Genomic DNA, 17,420 nt, shown 5'->3' on the forward strand with positions numbered 1-17,420 from the left:
TGTTGAGCTTATTTTAGGGGGGATTGGCGAAAATAGCTCACCCACCTGACCTACGGTGCCACTCACACGCTTCCCAAAACACACCTATCGTCTGTCCCCGCGCCAGCAGAAGCTGCCATTCGCCCGTCCTAGTGCCGCAGCAACAGTCAATCAACATCAGCACTTGCCGCAGCCACCAATAACACGCCAAATACCGGCTGACAATCTATGGCTCACGGGCAGCAACCAATCCCACATCCCTCCCATGCACTATTCGTGTATAAAATGACCCCCAATTTTTAACATAATTTTTAAATAAAATAACCTTGTCTTATACACAGAAAAGTACGGTAAGTCCAGTCAAATTCGACTATGCGGGGTGGCGCTCTTCTCTGCTTTCAGGCCAAGGGAGCTGGCATTTGTCCACAGACAGCCTTCCGGGTCAGGTGGCCAGCATGACTAACCCACTTCTGGCACAACAGGACACCATGATGAGTGCCAGAGTGCACAGAAACACCGTTTACCTTCCTGCTGCAGCAGTACCTATCTACTTGAACTAGTATACTTTTGAACTGCTAGGTTGGCAGAAGCTGGGACACAGCAACAGGAGCTCACCCCGTCACGTGGATTCAAACTGCTTATCTTGTGATTGGCAAGCCCAAGAGGCTCGGTGGTTTAGACCACAGCGTCACCTGCGTTTCTATGTTGCAAGTGAGCTAATTCCTGCAAAAATAGATTTCAACTACAGATAATAGGAATGAGAAACCTGTGGTCCTCCCTATACTGTTGGACTCCTCAGCCCCAGCCCATGTGGCAAACGATCACTGATTATGCAAATCATAGTCTGTTGTCTGGAGGGCCAGAGACCACTCATCTCTGACATACTGTATACTGGTACCTTATATCAGCCATGGCGTAGGACACTTATACTATACTAATATGCATCCACGACAGAGGGGAAAAGGGTATTTTTTTGTATAGCCTTTATATATTACAGGTAGGAAATGATTTGCTAATTCCTAGGTAGCAAAAACCAAATCCATCTTCATATTCTAAATAATGTTTGTACTAATACACCTTTAGCATCCACTGGCTCATATACAATAAATGTATGATCTCATGAACATTTGCTCCAATCAGTTTCTGTAAAGCTGTAAAGAATCACAACAAAAATGTTGAAACAATGAAATAGTCAAAAGATAGGCTTTATTTGTGTTGTCTTTGAGTTGGCTTCATGTACAATAATCAGCAGAATGTTTAAACAGTTAACAGTGGGTAAAGCTTAGACCCAACTTTAGATAAACCGAATTTTAAGAGAAGAGAAATAACACAAGCAAAACATTAGTAGCATTAATGTGGTTTAGATTTAAGTCAATGCAAATAGTTTCCATTTCAGATAATTCCTTGCATTGCCTGTAGAAACATTAATTAACCTCTTTACCAAAGCAACACTTCCATAATTGTATTCGAAGCACACTTTCAATTGTGAGGGTCTCAAATATCCCTAAGTAACCAGACCAGTTTGAGGTAGTGCTCAGCCTGAAGTCACACATCATGTGCCCATTTTGCTCTCAGGCTATAGGATCCAACTCAACCACCTTCATTCCCCCAAAATCATGAACATCAAGAGTTGCCAAGCTTATAACGCACAGGAATGAAATGAATCTCCTAGTCTGTAGTTCATACTGCTTTTTAGCACCAATTCTAAAATAAAGATGACAAGCTTTTTCTGGCCACTACCCTTTCACTTGACAGTGAAAAGATGCAGTGATCATTTGCAAAAGTTATCCCAGTTGCCACTATCAGCCCTATACTGTATATATTTAAAAAGTATGAGTACAGAAGGAGCATCAAGCCTTACTTGGAACTATGGAGTGTACGCTGGGTGACAGGCCTTGGCTTTAATGCCCATGCAAAGCTCTACTGTAATGCATTTTTAGAAGCCATACTTACCGCTCTTGACCAAAAGCCCAACCCCAACGCCTCGTGCAAAATGTGTTTTGAGTAGTGTAATTTGATTCTACCTAAGCATAAGCAAATTTGAACTTATTTCCAGTATTTTCAAAAGGTATATTATGGTAGTCTATGTCTAGATTACTAGGTTGCATCAATGTTTCCACAGCTAATATGTTGGGCATGACCCAAGTTTGTTAAATCATTAGGAATTAGTCCTGGTATGGCAAAGCACATCATACTTCTCTAAATATAAAAAGGGGGGAAGTATATTAATGCTTTTTCACACTAATAATTACTATCTTCTTGCCAACCACATCCAGAGGCTGCAGCCTGCCTCTTTACTAGCTGATAAAAATGGATCATTTTGCCCACAACACCCTCCAGGATGGACAGGAGAGGACAATGGCACATAGCACCCACTTGTCAAGTCACTGTAAGGCAGCGCCATCCGGGGGGGTGGCTGTCTGTAGCATCAAGCTATACAGTGAGGTAAATTCTCCCACATTCTTCGCAGCTACAATCAGAAATGTGGGATAGTGTGGACATAATAAAAGTTAGCTTCCTACACAACTATAAGTTATATATTAATAATACAACTGTAATCATACCATGAATTTACAAGCTGCTTTACGCAAAGACAAATGTGGATTTCACATGTAGACTAACTAATTTAAGTTACCAACCCCGGATAGCTCTAACAGCTATTATATGGCCGCCTATATCGCTGCCCTGATTTTACTTCATTAAAAAAAAAAAACAACCCCTAGAATAAATGTAAGTTTCTGTGATGGTGTACTTTGGAATTAAGTTGAGTTTTATTGGAGCAGCTTTTCATGTGAAAAACTATTAAGGTTTTGAATCATACAGAACAGACAAACAGAAAACAAAGAACACAGTCTTATATGTCTTGTACTAATATGAGGTGAAAGTCAACTGTTAAGCTTTCTCTCAGCAATTAACTGAGCCAATTGCCCCCTCATGTCAAAACAGGCCATCTGGATAAAAACAATTTGAGGAATGATGTTTGAGGGATGGATTTCTGACAAAGTGACCAGACAGAGGAAAATTTAGCAGAGCTTCTCTAGAACTACTGAATGTTTAAACAATACACAGGAGTGAAGCTGGAGTTTGATGACTAAATAGATTTCTGCTTTCAGTAAAGTATAACAACTAAACATTTTGATTTCACTAGTGCAGAGGAGTAAAGAGATACCTGTGAAGTTAAAAAGGTAAAGGTACCCTGACCGTTAGGTCCAGTCGCAGACGACTCTGGGATTGTGCGCTGATCTTGCTCTATAGGCCAAGGGAGCCAGCATACAGCTTCCGGGTCATGTGGCCAGCATGACTAAGCCACTTCTGGCGAACCAGAGCAGCTCACGGAAACGCCGTTTACCTTCCCGCCGGAGCGGTACCTATTTATCTACTTGCACTTTGATGTGCTTTTGAACTGCTAGGTGGGCAGGAGCTGGGACCGAACAACGGGACCTCACCCCATAGCGGGGATTCGAACCACCGACCTTCTGATCAGCAAGCCCTAGGCTCTGTGGTTTAACCCACAGCGCCACCCGCGTACCTTATAGTTCCTTATCAAGCTACAAAAACTCAACTTTCACAGTATACAACAGCTCCAGTAAGTTCAGTGACTCTTTCAAAGGCCAAACTAATATGAATGTATGCATATTTTGCAGTAATGTAAGCCAAAATTTACATAGGCACTTAACATTATGTCGAGTCAAACGACCTCAAAGAGTATGATGCTACGCTAGTGCATACATTTCTAATTTGTGGTCTCAACTTATTTAACAAACAGAATCATAATGGCATCTATAAAGTCTTAAGCACAGAGTGTGTGTTCTTTCAATTAGCAACAGCAGAAAGTTTTTAACTCAACTAGCACAACTCCAGGTCAGTTCATAGATGCTGTCTGCTTGTTTACCCCCCCCCCCAACCTGCTGCTCCACATAGTCAAGGGACAACTTCAGTGCGATGCAGGTGGAACAGGGGGACTGCCTGCAACAAGGACGGAGATCATGGCATAATTTGTTCTGTTTATTGGGGAGGGGCACAAAATGTGTTACTATACTGCATGATGTTTGTTTATATACAGTGGAACGGACCAATAGGATACACCTCTGAATCCAACCAGTAACTTCAGCATATTTGCTACGCACTGTGACAAGCCATAAATCATTTACCCTGTATGCTTAATATGTCCACTCCTTCATTTATGAAAACATTAAAGCTACTCTAAGCTTTAATTAGAAGCTAGCATGACTTCATTTAAGCAAAGTGTATACTGAGACAAGCTGACTCTCTCAAGCAGAAATGGATTATGAAAATAGCAAAGAACTGGAGAAAGAGGTCAAGATAATGGAAGCAGCAGATTTTGGCAAGATGTTTTAGTCACATAGGGAATTGTGCTATGTCAGGAACTTTGCTATTTATGCTTTGCAGGAAAAGCTCAGTATCAAGTGTGTGGAATTTCTGTTATTTGAGTTAAACATATCAGAATCTAGGCATTCACAATACAAAATACATTTTCCCCAGACAATCACAAAAATGAGCCGAACAAGTAAACTATGTAAGGCTTTAAAATGAGAAGCACAGTGTGTATTTGAATATTACTTTGTTTACAAATTAGGCTACGTTTTAGGTCTATTTTATATTTTATTCAAGCAAAAAAATTTCAAGGGAAAGGCAACTTATTTTACTATGAGTTGTCAACATTCATTTCACTATATAGGAGTACATTAGTAGGTTTTTCATAATAATTGAAACAATTAGTCCTACACTTACAAACATTCAAATCAAATCTGAAATGACAACTGCAACTTTGCATGTTTGCCAGTACAAAAAGTTAGAGAAATATTAGTTTATTATTATCCAAGTTCTGTTTCTTTACATGATGATTTCCAAAATGGCCATTTACAATGATATTCGTATTTCATACCGATTTAAGAGAAACCACTGCATTTAGTTGCTTTAATATGTACCCTGTTAACAGGGGTAGTTCTAAAAATCACAATTTTGTGCCTTTGTTTTGCAGAGCAACACAAATGGCTAAATAAGTATTTTTGGCCATTAGTCATTCAGGAAAAGAGGAAAACATTGAGAACAAGACATGAAAGATAATAAAACACATGTTTTGACTTGCTCCCTATATAATAGGGCCTGTAAATTCCAGTGGTTGTTTTTCCTTTTTCCTATTCCTTCAAATATAATGGCTATTTATACTTTACAACTGCTTCAATTATACCTGTGCAACAGAGTAGATCACAGTACAGTTTGAGATGTTTTAAAAATATTGTATATAAATTTGTTTGATATGCTAAAGCATTTGGCAACACTTTTACAGCATTTGATTTTACATAATTAAAATCTTCCTTCTTTTCTATGGTTTTTGTACATCTTAAGAAAAACTTTCAAATTGACTTATGTATTAGTCTAAGAAAACTTGCAAAAAATAGATGAACTACACAAGCTTGTCCCCAACATCCACTGTTCCAGCTAATACTGGTATTAAAATCTTCATTAATTAGGTTTACAAATCATTACCTGTACACGCTTGAAGGCAACTGACCCAATTTGAAAACAAAACCATCAGGTTTTATGCTGTGGCTATAAAGATCTACAGTTCTGCCATGAAATTCAACAGCAAATAATATATAAAGCAATTTACAAATTCACCAGTTCCTGTGATACAAACTGTTTTAATCTTTCAAGGTACTGTCCATAAAGCTCAACATCATTGTGTCCTGCCCCTTCTACCCACAGTGGCTCAACGGGTCTTTGGCAGCGCTCAAATAATGCTAGGCCATGTGAAAAGTCAATCACTTCATCTTCAGTCCCATGGATTATTAACACCGGGGATGTAATTTTAGAGATCTTGTCAATGCTATAGGAACACAAAAAAACAAATCAGTATGCAAAGGTATACAACTTCACAAATAGCCATCCTTGGAACATTTGTTGATGCACCCTGGGCAATATCCAGCTGGGCCTGCCTGTGAGGGGGGTGGGCTTTGGTGAGAAGACTGAGGCGCCCCCTTCCAAGCCCCCTGGCAACTGCCTGTATGCCTGCCAAATCTGATCCAGCATGTTGGTGGTCCCTCCAGAGCAGATGTGGGGAGTGCAGGGTCTTGAGAGGAAAGGTAAGCCCCTCCATCCTAGTGGATATTGGCTATCACCTGTCAGCTTTGAATTCTTTGTTTATCTGAAGTGTGCCTTATTTAACTGACACAATGCCAACAGAGAGACTGTTGAGGCATACTAGAAAGTAGTAAGTATTCATATGGAAGTTACCAGTTTGACGACGGGGGGGGGGGGGATTGTTTTGACCATGACATTTTAAACAGGCTCATTCACAGCAAAATTCAAAATCAAGCAGCTTTGAACTGATTAAGGCTTCTTTATTTTAAGCTTAGTGACTTCCCTACTCTTTGTTTACGAAGTGCTTACTAGGTGGTTCATCTAACTGTATGAAAATACTACAGCTTACTTTGGAAATGCATCAAAGCAGTAGGTCTTCTTGGTATCAGGAAAAGCTACACGCATTCCAGAGGTCAGAGGAGAATGAAGAATTACAGCAGCACTTTCATAACGAGCAGCAAGATCCACAGATGGCACCGTTCCTATACTTTGTCCATATATAATCACATTTTCAGGGCGGATTCCGTACCTGAAAAAGTAAGTAGCATGTCATTCCATGAGTAAAATTACTGAATATACAAATGTTCACTTCAGAAAACTCATACAAACTCCAAAGCATAAATCATTTTTCCTTCTTTCATCAAGTGTAACAAACTTGGCAGGAAATAACTTGATTTCTGCAAATACTGCAATTTGTGATAAAATTAATTGCTTTTAAAAAATAGGGGTTTTTTTAAGGTGTAGGTAAAACATTCTACTTCTGAGACCCAATCAATGCAGCAGAGGCTGCTCCTTCTTAAAAACAGCCTGCACAGTCTGTATGAAAGTGGCATTCACTACTTGCATGGCAGAAGGGTCTGTATTTCTTTCTCAAATTCAGGAATAAAAACTATCTACAAACACACATTTTCTAAACTAGTCTAAAAAGGGCAACCAAAACCATATCCAAGCCTTATTGCCTACCTTGGAGGGTGTGCCAGAAGGGGAAGGTAATAAAAAGGCAGGCAAATACATTTCTATGGAGAAATATTACAAGTGGCTGCGTCCAGGCTACAGAGAACACCTCAAATACCGTATTTTTCGCCCCATAGGATGCACCTAGGGTTTTTTTTGGGGGGGGGGAATAAAGAAAAAAATTTATTTCACCCCCAGGTGCGGGGCTGGCGCGGGGGAAGCCCGAGCTTCCCCCAACCCCAGCCCTGAGAACAGCCTGCTATCCGCAAGCCTAGGTGGGAAGTCACACCGGTCTCCCCAGGCTTGCGGGGAGCTGCGCGAAGCCCGGGCGCACTCTTCAGCGCACCCCAGGCTTCAGAATGCAGGCAGCTCTGCGCAACCCTCGGGAGACCGGCGCAACTTACTGTTAGCGTGGTGTCTCTCGTGCAGTTGGACAAGCAAACTAAGAGGGACTCAAACCTTCCAGTTACTCTCCAATTGCTCCTTTTAGACACAGAAAACATTTTTCCTTCATACTGCAAACAAATCAAACCCAATAGGCACTCATTGTATCAAACGTTTCACCGGCCATATCTTGTTCACTGGCCATGCCAGCAGCCAGTCATCCCTTCTGCGTGGTACTTCATTCTCCTATCCACCCAGTTTTCTATTGCATCACCACCTGCAAACTAACTGTTCACTGGCCATAGAACACTAAGTTTTCAGGGCGGTAGAGCTAGGAGGTGGGAACGCAGCGCACTTGGAACAAAGCACTGGGTTGGGGAACAGGGCGCTGGCTGCCCCCATTCAGGGTGGTAGAGCCGGGAGGCAGGCACGCAGCGCACTCGGAAGCAAGTGCCGGTGCCAGCTGCTTCCCCCTCCGCCCAGGGCGGTAGTGCCAGGAGGTGGGTGCACAGCACTCTCAAAATCGAGCATCAGTGCTGGCTTGGGGAGCGGGGCGCTCAGCGCCAGCTACCCCCTGTTCAGGGCAGTAGTGCTGGGAGGCAGGCCACACCCGCAAATAAGCCTTGATTTTTACAGGTGGGGCTTATTTGCAGGTGTGTCTTATATTCAGGCCAATATGGTACAATAGTTAAAACCAATCATTAATAAAATACAGCAGCAAGGGTGAGGGAGGGTGTGTGTGGGTGTTTTACAGCATCAACTAATTTTCTCCAAAGGCAAGAAATTGTACTTTGGCAAACCCTGGGGTACCCCAAGGTTCCAATACCCCCTTGTATGAATGAGAGGTGCTGTTTTATGCAAGAGTACTCATGCCTGAACATACACAATATGGAGAGAATGATTATTACATAAAATTAAAATTAGAACACGGCAGTTGGTGCAGAGTACACACCAGTTAAATTACAGCAATATGATTTTGAATAGCCTGTGCTTAGGTCTTTGAAAGAGCGATACTAATTTAATGTCGACTGGCTAAAATGGCAGACTTCTATAATCAAGGGGCTCATGGCACTGCCTACAGTATATTGACAATACCATTTATTATAAAAGTTATGGGCAGCCAGGGGACACGGGTGGTGCTGTGGGTAAAACCTCAGTGCCTAGGACTTGCCGATCGCATGGTCGGCGGTTCAAATCCCCGCGGCGGGGTGAGCTCCCGTCTTTCGGTCCCAGCTCCTGCCCACCTAGCAGTTCGAAAGCACCCCTAAGTGCAAGTAGATAAATAGGGACCGCTTTCTAGCGGGAAGGTAAACGGCGTTTCCGTGTGCTGCGCTGGTGCTGGCTTGCCAGAGCAGCTTTGTCACGCTGGCCACGTGACCCGGAAGTGTCTCCGGACAGTGCTGGCCCCCGGCCTCTTAAGTGAGATGGGCACACAACCCTAGAGTCGGACATGACTGGCCCATACGGGCAGGGGTACCTTTACCTTATGGGCAGCCAGACTGTAGATAATGAATCATTAAAAATGTTTAGGAAACAATTTTAGGATGAAAAGATTTTTTCCATTCTCTCTTCTGTTTCCTAGCTCCATATTAGAAAGGAGGAAACAATAAAGAAAATGTTGGTGTTAGCCTCACAACCTATATGAGTGCATATTGTGAATGTTCTTTGGTATAATTATTTTGGCAGGCATATAAATCTTAGGGTAAAAAGAAAAACGGAAGGTGAATAATGGTGGGGTTGGGGAGGCAGGCTTGTAACTTTGGAACCCAAAGCTTTCAATCTGCAGCTTTTAAGCTTAGGATCTTTGACTACCACAACGCAGAATCCTCAATAATGTTCTACACCACAACTATCACTTTCTCTGTTCAAATTTAAGTCTCACTTCCAAATTTGAATTTACCAATGAATGACAGGAAACCCTCCCAAAAAATGCCTGTCTTGCCTCATTATTAAGTTGTTTTAATACCACCACTCAACTACCATATATGTGTTACTCATGACTATCAAAAACTAGCCCTTATTGCTATAAAATAAATCTCTTAAGGTGACACTCAATGATGTTCATTATCTTGTGCAAAGGAAATCTACTTGTACAACCAGACGTTCAGCTTCTTCTCCCCCTCAAGCCCTCCCCAATCTGTTATGGATGGTCCCACGGGGACAGGGAAAGGCAGACAGGAGAAGTCTCAACAGAGGAGCTGACACCCACTCACACGACACTGAATCACTCCCTAAATGTTTGGAGCCATATGAATTCAAAAGGTTTCTGAGAAAGACTCCCAGGAACTTGTAGGACAGGGAACACTTTGCAGTATCTGTGCAACTACCAGATCCTTTCACTTAACATCCAGTGTTACCTACACACTTCTAGTCAATACGTGCATGACCAGTTCCTAATAAATATCAGAACACAAAAAAGCTGCACAAATCTTAGCAAAATATACAATTTGCACATTTTTTCTACACTATTTTATGCAGAAACCTATACAATAAAAATATAGCTCTATTTTTACTCATAAATCTATATATATGCAAGTATTTAAAATGCAAATGTTCTACCAGGTGGAAAAAAGGTTAGAAGGTAGAGCAGAACCAAGCCTAAAAGCTTCTTCCTACTCTTAGATTTATTTTCAAGTAATTAAAATGTTAGATCACTGCAGAGGATAAATACCTGGCAGTAGAAAGGTCTTAAAAATTCACCTGTAGATAATGAATGCAGAAAGTGGTTAATCTCTGCACAATGCCTCAGAAATGTCAACCAGTCTAAATGTAGATTTCCTTTAAATGAAGGACAAACAACAGCCTCCTCATATTAAAGAAATCTTAACTATTTGATCAGAAAGCACCCTTAGTTGTTCAACTTTTAACAATATCTAACTTCAGTAGACATTTGAGAGATTTGAGTTTCAGGTTTTCACAAATGTTGCCTGTTTCTTGCAGTGACAGTTGAAGAAGCACTTCACTACTTTCTAGGGCCAATAGCAATTGGTCCAAGGTAAATAACATGTTCTAGTCTCCACAAACTCTATTTTGTCTCTCAAAGAGTAATTAGCACTACAGTGCTGTTTCCAGCCTGGAACGTGTGACACACGCACAGCTTAACCCTTACTGGTCAGAGAGGCTGTACACACAGCTGCAGAGTGCTCATTCTTTGGGTCAAAAACATCATGGAGAAACAAGTGTCTCTTCCATCCTTGAAGAGTGAGGAGCGACAACCACAATTACATGAAGAAAGTGGGGAGTTGATAAATTGGAATTTATCAGAAAATTAGTAGGTGTGCTTGTGTCTGAATGTATACACAGATGTATGTAAATGTAAGTGAATGGAAAGATGGTGGCGAACAGGAAACCTAAGATTTGCAATACTTGCTTAAAGTCAGCTGGACTGAAAAGTTGCCTTTTAAGAATTCAGAGCCATTTGTTTAGAAAAGGACCCCCAGTGTTGGTAAACACAAATGAATGGCTATAGGTATGCAAGCCAGAAAGAAGGCTGGCTAGAATTCCAATTCTTAATATGCAGACTCTACATATCTGCAGATTCTTTTCTGAAATAAGGAAACATTCAAACACTCAATCTCCACTGGACTGAAATGGTTCCGTTACAGAACAGAAATATATATTTTCTAAACAGATGAATCAGCAGTAAGAATTCGAGCAAGAAGACTCTCACTTGGCTCTCCTTCCTGATGTAAAATTACGAAATAACTAATCCATTTGCTATGGGCTCTGCCAATATAAACTGTTATTTTTCATTGCTATTTAATGAATTAGTATTATTCTCTCTCTCTTCCTGATAGGCGAAAGGGCAAACTATGGGACAGACTACTGATGTACAAAGCTCACCTGATTAAATGGAAACATTTATCCAAATTAAACATAAATACATATGCATATGCACATACACATACAAATAATGCATTTCTATTTACCTTGTTCTAAGAGCTACCCAAGCAGCATCGATGTCAGCATATAAATTCTTCTCGGTTGGTTTTCCAGAACTTGCTCCATATCCAGAATAATCATATGAAAATATGTTGCAGTTAATCCGTGAACCAAGTCCTATGTAGAAGCTGCTCATTTGGCCCAGGTCAACAGCGTTCCCATGCGAGAAGAGCAAAGTATACTTGGCATTAGGGGAACAACGCACAAACATGCAGGCAATCCTGTTACCTTTGCTGGTTCTAGTCATAAAACATTCAATGGCATCTTTTTCTCTAGAGGAATATTGCCAGTCTGCTCGTTCAGAAAGATGTAGTGTCCAGCGACTCCCACTTTCATCACACATCAGTGTGTATGTAGGATCTGGGGGCAAAAATGCCAGTTTGGAAGCAATCTTTCCTGGACATGGTGGACAACAGAATAGGCAGCACAGTTCACTAAACGAAAGATTATTCATCTTCCAATCTGAAATAAGAGAGAAAAGTGTGAGCTTCTAGTAAGATTCCCATACATGCATGTTATCAACAGACCAGGGATTCATTTGCCTGTCTACATTTGCAGAACAAAAAAACTTTTCACATCTAAGCTAAACATGCTAAGTTCCATCAAACCAAGAATTAGTCACCAAAATCAGCAAACATTACTAATTTAAGTCCATTTTTCAATGGGTCCATTGTGAAGTATGCTATCACCCAACTGATTCTTGTTTAAAGACTTGTCATTCTATTTTTCTTTTTCAATGTTAGGCAAATGTTAGGTTGTTATAGGTTAGTACTTGGTCAGTGCTTATATCTTTCTGAGAAGCCAGTAATATCAAACAAAACTAGATACTTATTTAAGCAATGTATACACATTTCTTCAACTTAAAGTTTTATTGAAAGCTGTTTACAAAAATAAAAAGCCAACATACAAGTCAGGTAAGAAAAGAAAGCATATAGAGTAACATCAGCATATACTTTGGAAGATATGTCAATGCCAGGATAATTTGTCAGGAAAGAGAATTTTACTATTAGTATACCACTGCAGAAATTACCCTCTTTCTGATTATATTAAGAAATAGGAGCATGTTAAATAAAGGGCTTACCTACTATTAACAGTGCTTCCTATGAACTCTTAAGTTGGTAATTTTTAAAGCAGTTCAAATTCTAAGTGAGATATTTTACTTATTTCAAAAGCAATATTAGGATAAATAATTCAAGATGGTTTTAGGCATCTGTTAAGCGGCTCTGTTTGTTGCATCCAAGTTAAGAAAAAATAGTCAGGTTGAAACCACTTAGGCAACTTCCTAACAGATCTTCTTTCTCTCTGAAGCAGGAAATGGGGAACCTGTGGCTTTCCAGATGTTGTTGTACTCTAACTCCCATCATTACCAGACAGCATGGACATTGGTCAAGAGTGGTAATCAGACAACACCTGGAAGGCCACAGATTCCCTGTCCCTGCTCTAAAGATATTGCTGTTTCACAGTCCAGGTGGCTCTTTTGCATACAGTACAATTCGGCTTTTCCAAGAATTATTTTAACTGATGAACAGTCAAGAATAGTAAATAGTAAATAGTAAATAAAGTTTGGAGATGATAATGCATCTGGAAGGAACTATACACTTTTTCAAGTAAGAGTCTCAAAACACACACCAAAAAAACACCTTATCTTGATAATTTGAAAACCAAATTAAAAAGCTCAAATTGAAATCCCATACAATATGTAAGTTATGCTATAGATGCAAAACGGGATAATTAACCTATTAAACCATTTTTAAAGGGGTCAACAAATGGGTGTGTTCAATGGCCACAAAAATAACAGAAGACACTCACTTTGGATTCATGACATGATCAAACGCCACAAACCTGATCTGGGGAAAGCTCAGAACGAGAAGTTTCTTTGTATTGATGCAAACTTTCTATCCAGCTCTTCAGCCTAAAAGGGCTTACAAGAACCACTAACAATACCAACTTCTTCCAATGCCAGTGCTTGATTACTATTTGAATCCACAAATCCTGGCAAGGAACATAAGAGCAGATGATAGAGTAAAAGGAATTACGGTGGGGAATAGAGAATGCAAACTGAAAGCCTTTGCAGATGACCTTGTAATAACAGTGGAGGAACCTTTGGTAAGTGTACCAAAGGTATTAGAAAAGATTCAGGAGTTTGGACAAGTTGCTGGTTTTAAGCTTAATAAAATAAAAAACAAAATTTTGGTGAAAAACATGACAGTATAATCTAAAGAATTACTACAACAGATCACAGAATTAAGTGTAAAAAAGAAGGTCAAATACCTAGGGGTGTGGTTAACCACAAAAAATATAAATATCTTTAAGGACAATTACATACCTACATGGAAATAAATAAATAAATAAATAATAGAGCTGTGGGGAAGGATGAATTTATCATTCTGGGGAAGGATATCGGTTATAAAAGTGAATGTGCTACCAAAAATGTTATTTCTGTTTCAATCAATACCTGTGACCAGTAGGGCAGGCCACTTTAAAGAATGGCAAAAAATGATATCTAAATTTATCTGGCATGGGGAAAAACCAAGGATTAAATATAAGTTGTTGATAGACTCTAAAGAAAGAGGTGGCTTGAAGTTATATTATGAAGCGTCCTGCCTATGCTGGCTTTGGGATTGGATAGTGTTAAAAATAGTTATATTAGACCTGTTAGGTCATGATAACAGGTATGGGTGGCATGCATATTGATGGTATGGAAAAACAAGAGTACATAAGGGATTCCTGAACTTGATAAGAAAATCAATCTACGAGGTATGGGAGAGGTATAAAAATCTATTAGAGTGGAGGACACCATGGTGGCTCTTCCCATTAGAAACAATATCGGTTAAAAAATTAAATATGAGAGGTGATTAGGCAACTTACAAAGAATTGCTAATAGAAGTGGAAGACCAATTAAAACTGAAATTTTTTGAAGACATTAGAAAGTTATTAACATATTGGTTACAATATCATCAATTAAATGATGTTTTCAAATTACAGTGGTAACTCGGGTTAAGTACTTAATTCGTTTCGGAGGTCCGTGCTTAACCTGAAACAGTTCTTAACCTGAGGTACCACTTTAGCTAATGGTGTCTCCTGCTGCCGCTGCACAATTTTTGTTCTCATCCTGAAGCAAAGTTCTTAACCTGAGGTACTATTTCTGGGTTAGCGGAGTCTGTAACCTGAAGCGTATGTAACCCGAGGTACCGCTGTAGATAAAAAAAGGTTTTGACAGAGATGTCAAGGTTTGAAAGGGATCTGTTGGAAAATAATGTGAAATTATTTTCAAAAATGTATAAATTACTTTTGGAATGGTTTACTAAAGATGAAGAAGTTAAATCAGTGATGATACATTGAGCAAGAGATTTTGGTTATAATCTACAACTTTCATCATGGGAAAAGTTATGGAAAGAGGATTGAAGTTTACAGCTTGCTGTTCGTTGAAAGAAAACTATATGAAAATGCTGCACCGTTGGTATCTGACTCCGATTAAAATTGCGAAAATGTATAGAACCAGCTCAAATTTGTGCTGGAAATGTAAAAGGAAAGAAGGTACCTTTTATCATATGTGGTGGTCCTGTGGAATGGTAAAGGTGTTCTGGGAAATGATATATAATGAGTAAAAGAAAATGTTTAAGAAAACTTTTGTTAAAAAAACAGAGGCTTTTTCGATAGGTATAATAGGTGAGGAACTACCAAAACAAAATAAAAGACCGTTCATGTATGCAACAACAGCAGCAAGGATGCTTCTAGCCCAGAGATTGAAAGAAGGAGAAGTAGCGACCAGAGAAGAGTGGCAGACCAAACTGATGGAATAAGCAGAAATAGCAAGACTGACGGGGAAAATCAGAAACAAGGAAGACCAAGTATTCTTAAAAGACTGGAATAATTTTTAAATATATTTAAAAGACCACTGTAGACAGTTGAAATCATTGGCAGGAATACAATGACACTTGTAAAGTGAAATGAACTTTGGTTACTATGATTATGTAATAGATGGATAACGGTAAAAGATGCAGGAAAAAAAGAATAAACCTTTTGAAATGGAATCCATGGAGGGAGGGAAGGAGCTCTGAAGGTTCAAAAGAACCTTTTTTATTTCCATGTTTTGGAATGGTTACGGTGATTGTGTATTACTTTACGTAAAACTAATAAAAAACTATTATTATTATTTTAAAAAGAATCCACAAATGCTCACTGATGGTAAGGTACCAGGCACAGTGTTCGAAATTCCCCAGGCACCAGGTGCGTTTCACGACTGTGACCAAGTGAAGATGTCTTGTTGTCACATTTGGCAACTGACATCTCCACTATCTGGCTGAACAGTTTCAGGTTAAGAATGGACCTCCGGAACGTATTTTTCACCCTATAGGACGCACTTTTCCCCCTCCAAAAATGAAGGGGAAATGTGTGTGCGTCCTATGGGGCAAATGCAGGCTTTCGCTGAAGCCTGGAGAGCGAGAGGGGTCGGTGCGCACCGACCCCTCTCACTCTCCAGGCTTCAGGAAGCTATCCGCAAGTCTTGCAAGCCCGGCGGGATGTCCCGCGGGCTCGCAAGGCTTGCGGGCAGCAGCCTGCACCCAAAAGCTGGGGACAGCGGGGAGGCGCAGCACCGCCACCCCACTATTCCCCGACCTGATCTGGAGGCTGGGGGGGGGGAGAAGCAAGCCTGCTTCTCCCCCCCGCCAGCCCCACAAGCTCGGGGGATAAGGGGATGGCGGAGCGCCACCACCCCGCTATTCCCCGACCTGATCTGGAGGCTGGCGGGGGGAGAAGCAAGTCTGCTTCTCCCCCCGCCAGCCCCACAAGCTCGCTGGATAGCAGGGCAAGCTGTCCCTGAAGGCAGAAGAGGGAGACGGAGCGCTCCATCTCCCTCTTCTAGCTTGGGGATGGCTGCGCAAACCTGGGGGGGAAATAAAAATTTTTCCCTTGATTTCCCCCCCCCCCAAAAAACTAGGTGTGTCCTATGGGCCGGTGTGTCCTATAGGGTGAAAAATACGGTAAGTACTTAACCCGAGGTACCACTGTATATTGCAACTAGGAACTAACACACATGCTTCCTGTAGAAATTAACGGCAAGTAATATTAAGAAACATTTTCCTGATTTGTGTCACAAGAAGTCCTAAAGAACACCTGATCTGTTTCAAGTAAGCAAAGTTTTTCTCCCCAAGAAAAGAATGAAGTTACCAAGAAAAATCAATGAAACGGAATGATACTGCAACTAATTCTAACTCAACATTTTCACATGCCAAAGAACTACACTATAGCACTTTCTGTTTAAAAAAAGAGCACACAATCTGCCCATTCATAAGAGCTGAAATCCTACATTGTGTGCCTTTTACCATCCCAGACTGGTACCTCTTTGCACCATCACAAGACTTGGGGACTCTCACAGCCTCGGCAGCAAGGACACACTAACATGTTTTCCAGCCCAGTGGAAGCAGCAAAAGATGCTTGTTTACAAGTCTGCCCTCATTCCAACTCCGCTCCGGGCGGCCGAGTCTTGAGAGCCCTCGGGGCAGAGAAGGGACTGGGGCGGAGAGAGGGCAGGAAGGCCAGCTCCGAGCAGCAATGGAGGCGGCCCTCCGCGGCTCGCCCTGCTCCTCCCGCCCCGAGGGGGAAGCCGAGACCGGCCGCCTGGCAGGCTAGCGAGGCCCCGGCCCGCTTCGGCCTCTCACGGATTCGACGACCCCCCCCCCGGGAGAGCGCGGGCGCCGCTCCTTGTGGGCTCCGGGGCTCCTCCGAGGGGCTGAGGGGGGGGCGGCGGGGGTCTCGGCTGCGCGCGCACCTCCCCCCCCCGCCAGGCCCGAGACCCCCCCGCCCGACTCTCACCTGGCAGCTCCGCCTCAGGGGCCTCTCCGGCGGGGCGCCGCGGCGCTCGCTCCCTAGGGCCGCCCGGGGAGCCGCCCGGCGTGGGGATGAGGAGGCGGCCGGGCTGGGGCGAGGCGAGGCTGGACTCGGGCCGGAGCGGCGGGGCGAGCGAGGCAGCCCGAGCAGCGACCAATGGGGCGGCGCCGTCGCCTCCGCGTCGCCCTCGCGGGATGCCGAGGGGAGGGCGGGCTCTGCGCGGG

At 41.8% G+C, this 17,420-nt stretch overlaps 1 protein-coding gene across 2 annotated transcripts; it reads right to left on the reverse strand.

The window, feature by feature from the left end:
* Positions 1–1,168: 1,168 nt before the first annotated feature.
* ABHD17B (abhydrolase domain containing 17B, depalmitoylase) lies at positions 1,169–17,399 on the reverse strand. 2 transcript variants are annotated; one of them, XR_014516952.1, is made up of 5 exons: positions 17,182–17,399; positions 11,352–11,826; positions 6,434–6,613; positions 3,644–5,830; positions 1,169–3,175 (listed from the first exon to the last, which is right to left on the reverse strand). XR_014516952.1 is itself a non-coding variant. In XM_083465036.1 (4 exons), exons 2-4 carry the CDS (start codon positions 11,816–11,818, stop codon positions 5,611–5,613), a joined length of 867 nt encoding a protein of 288 aa, XP_083321162.1. In that variant the 5' UTR covers positions 11,819–11,826; positions 17,182–17,399; the 3' UTR covers positions 1,169–5,610. The 2 variants fall into 2 exon arrangements, 1 of the variants encoding a protein (XP_083321162.1); XM_083465036.1 differs by having other exon boundaries at positions 1,169–5,830.
* Positions 17,400–17,420: the final 21 nt, after the last annotated feature.

The sequence above is a fragment of the Podarcis liolepis genome (genome assembly GCF_965112155.1).
Source record: "Podarcis liolepis genome assembly, chromosome: 11".
Taxonomy (NCBI): domain Eukaryota; kingdom Metazoa; phylum Chordata; class Lepidosauria; order Squamata; family Lacertidae; genus Podarcis; species Podarcis liolepis.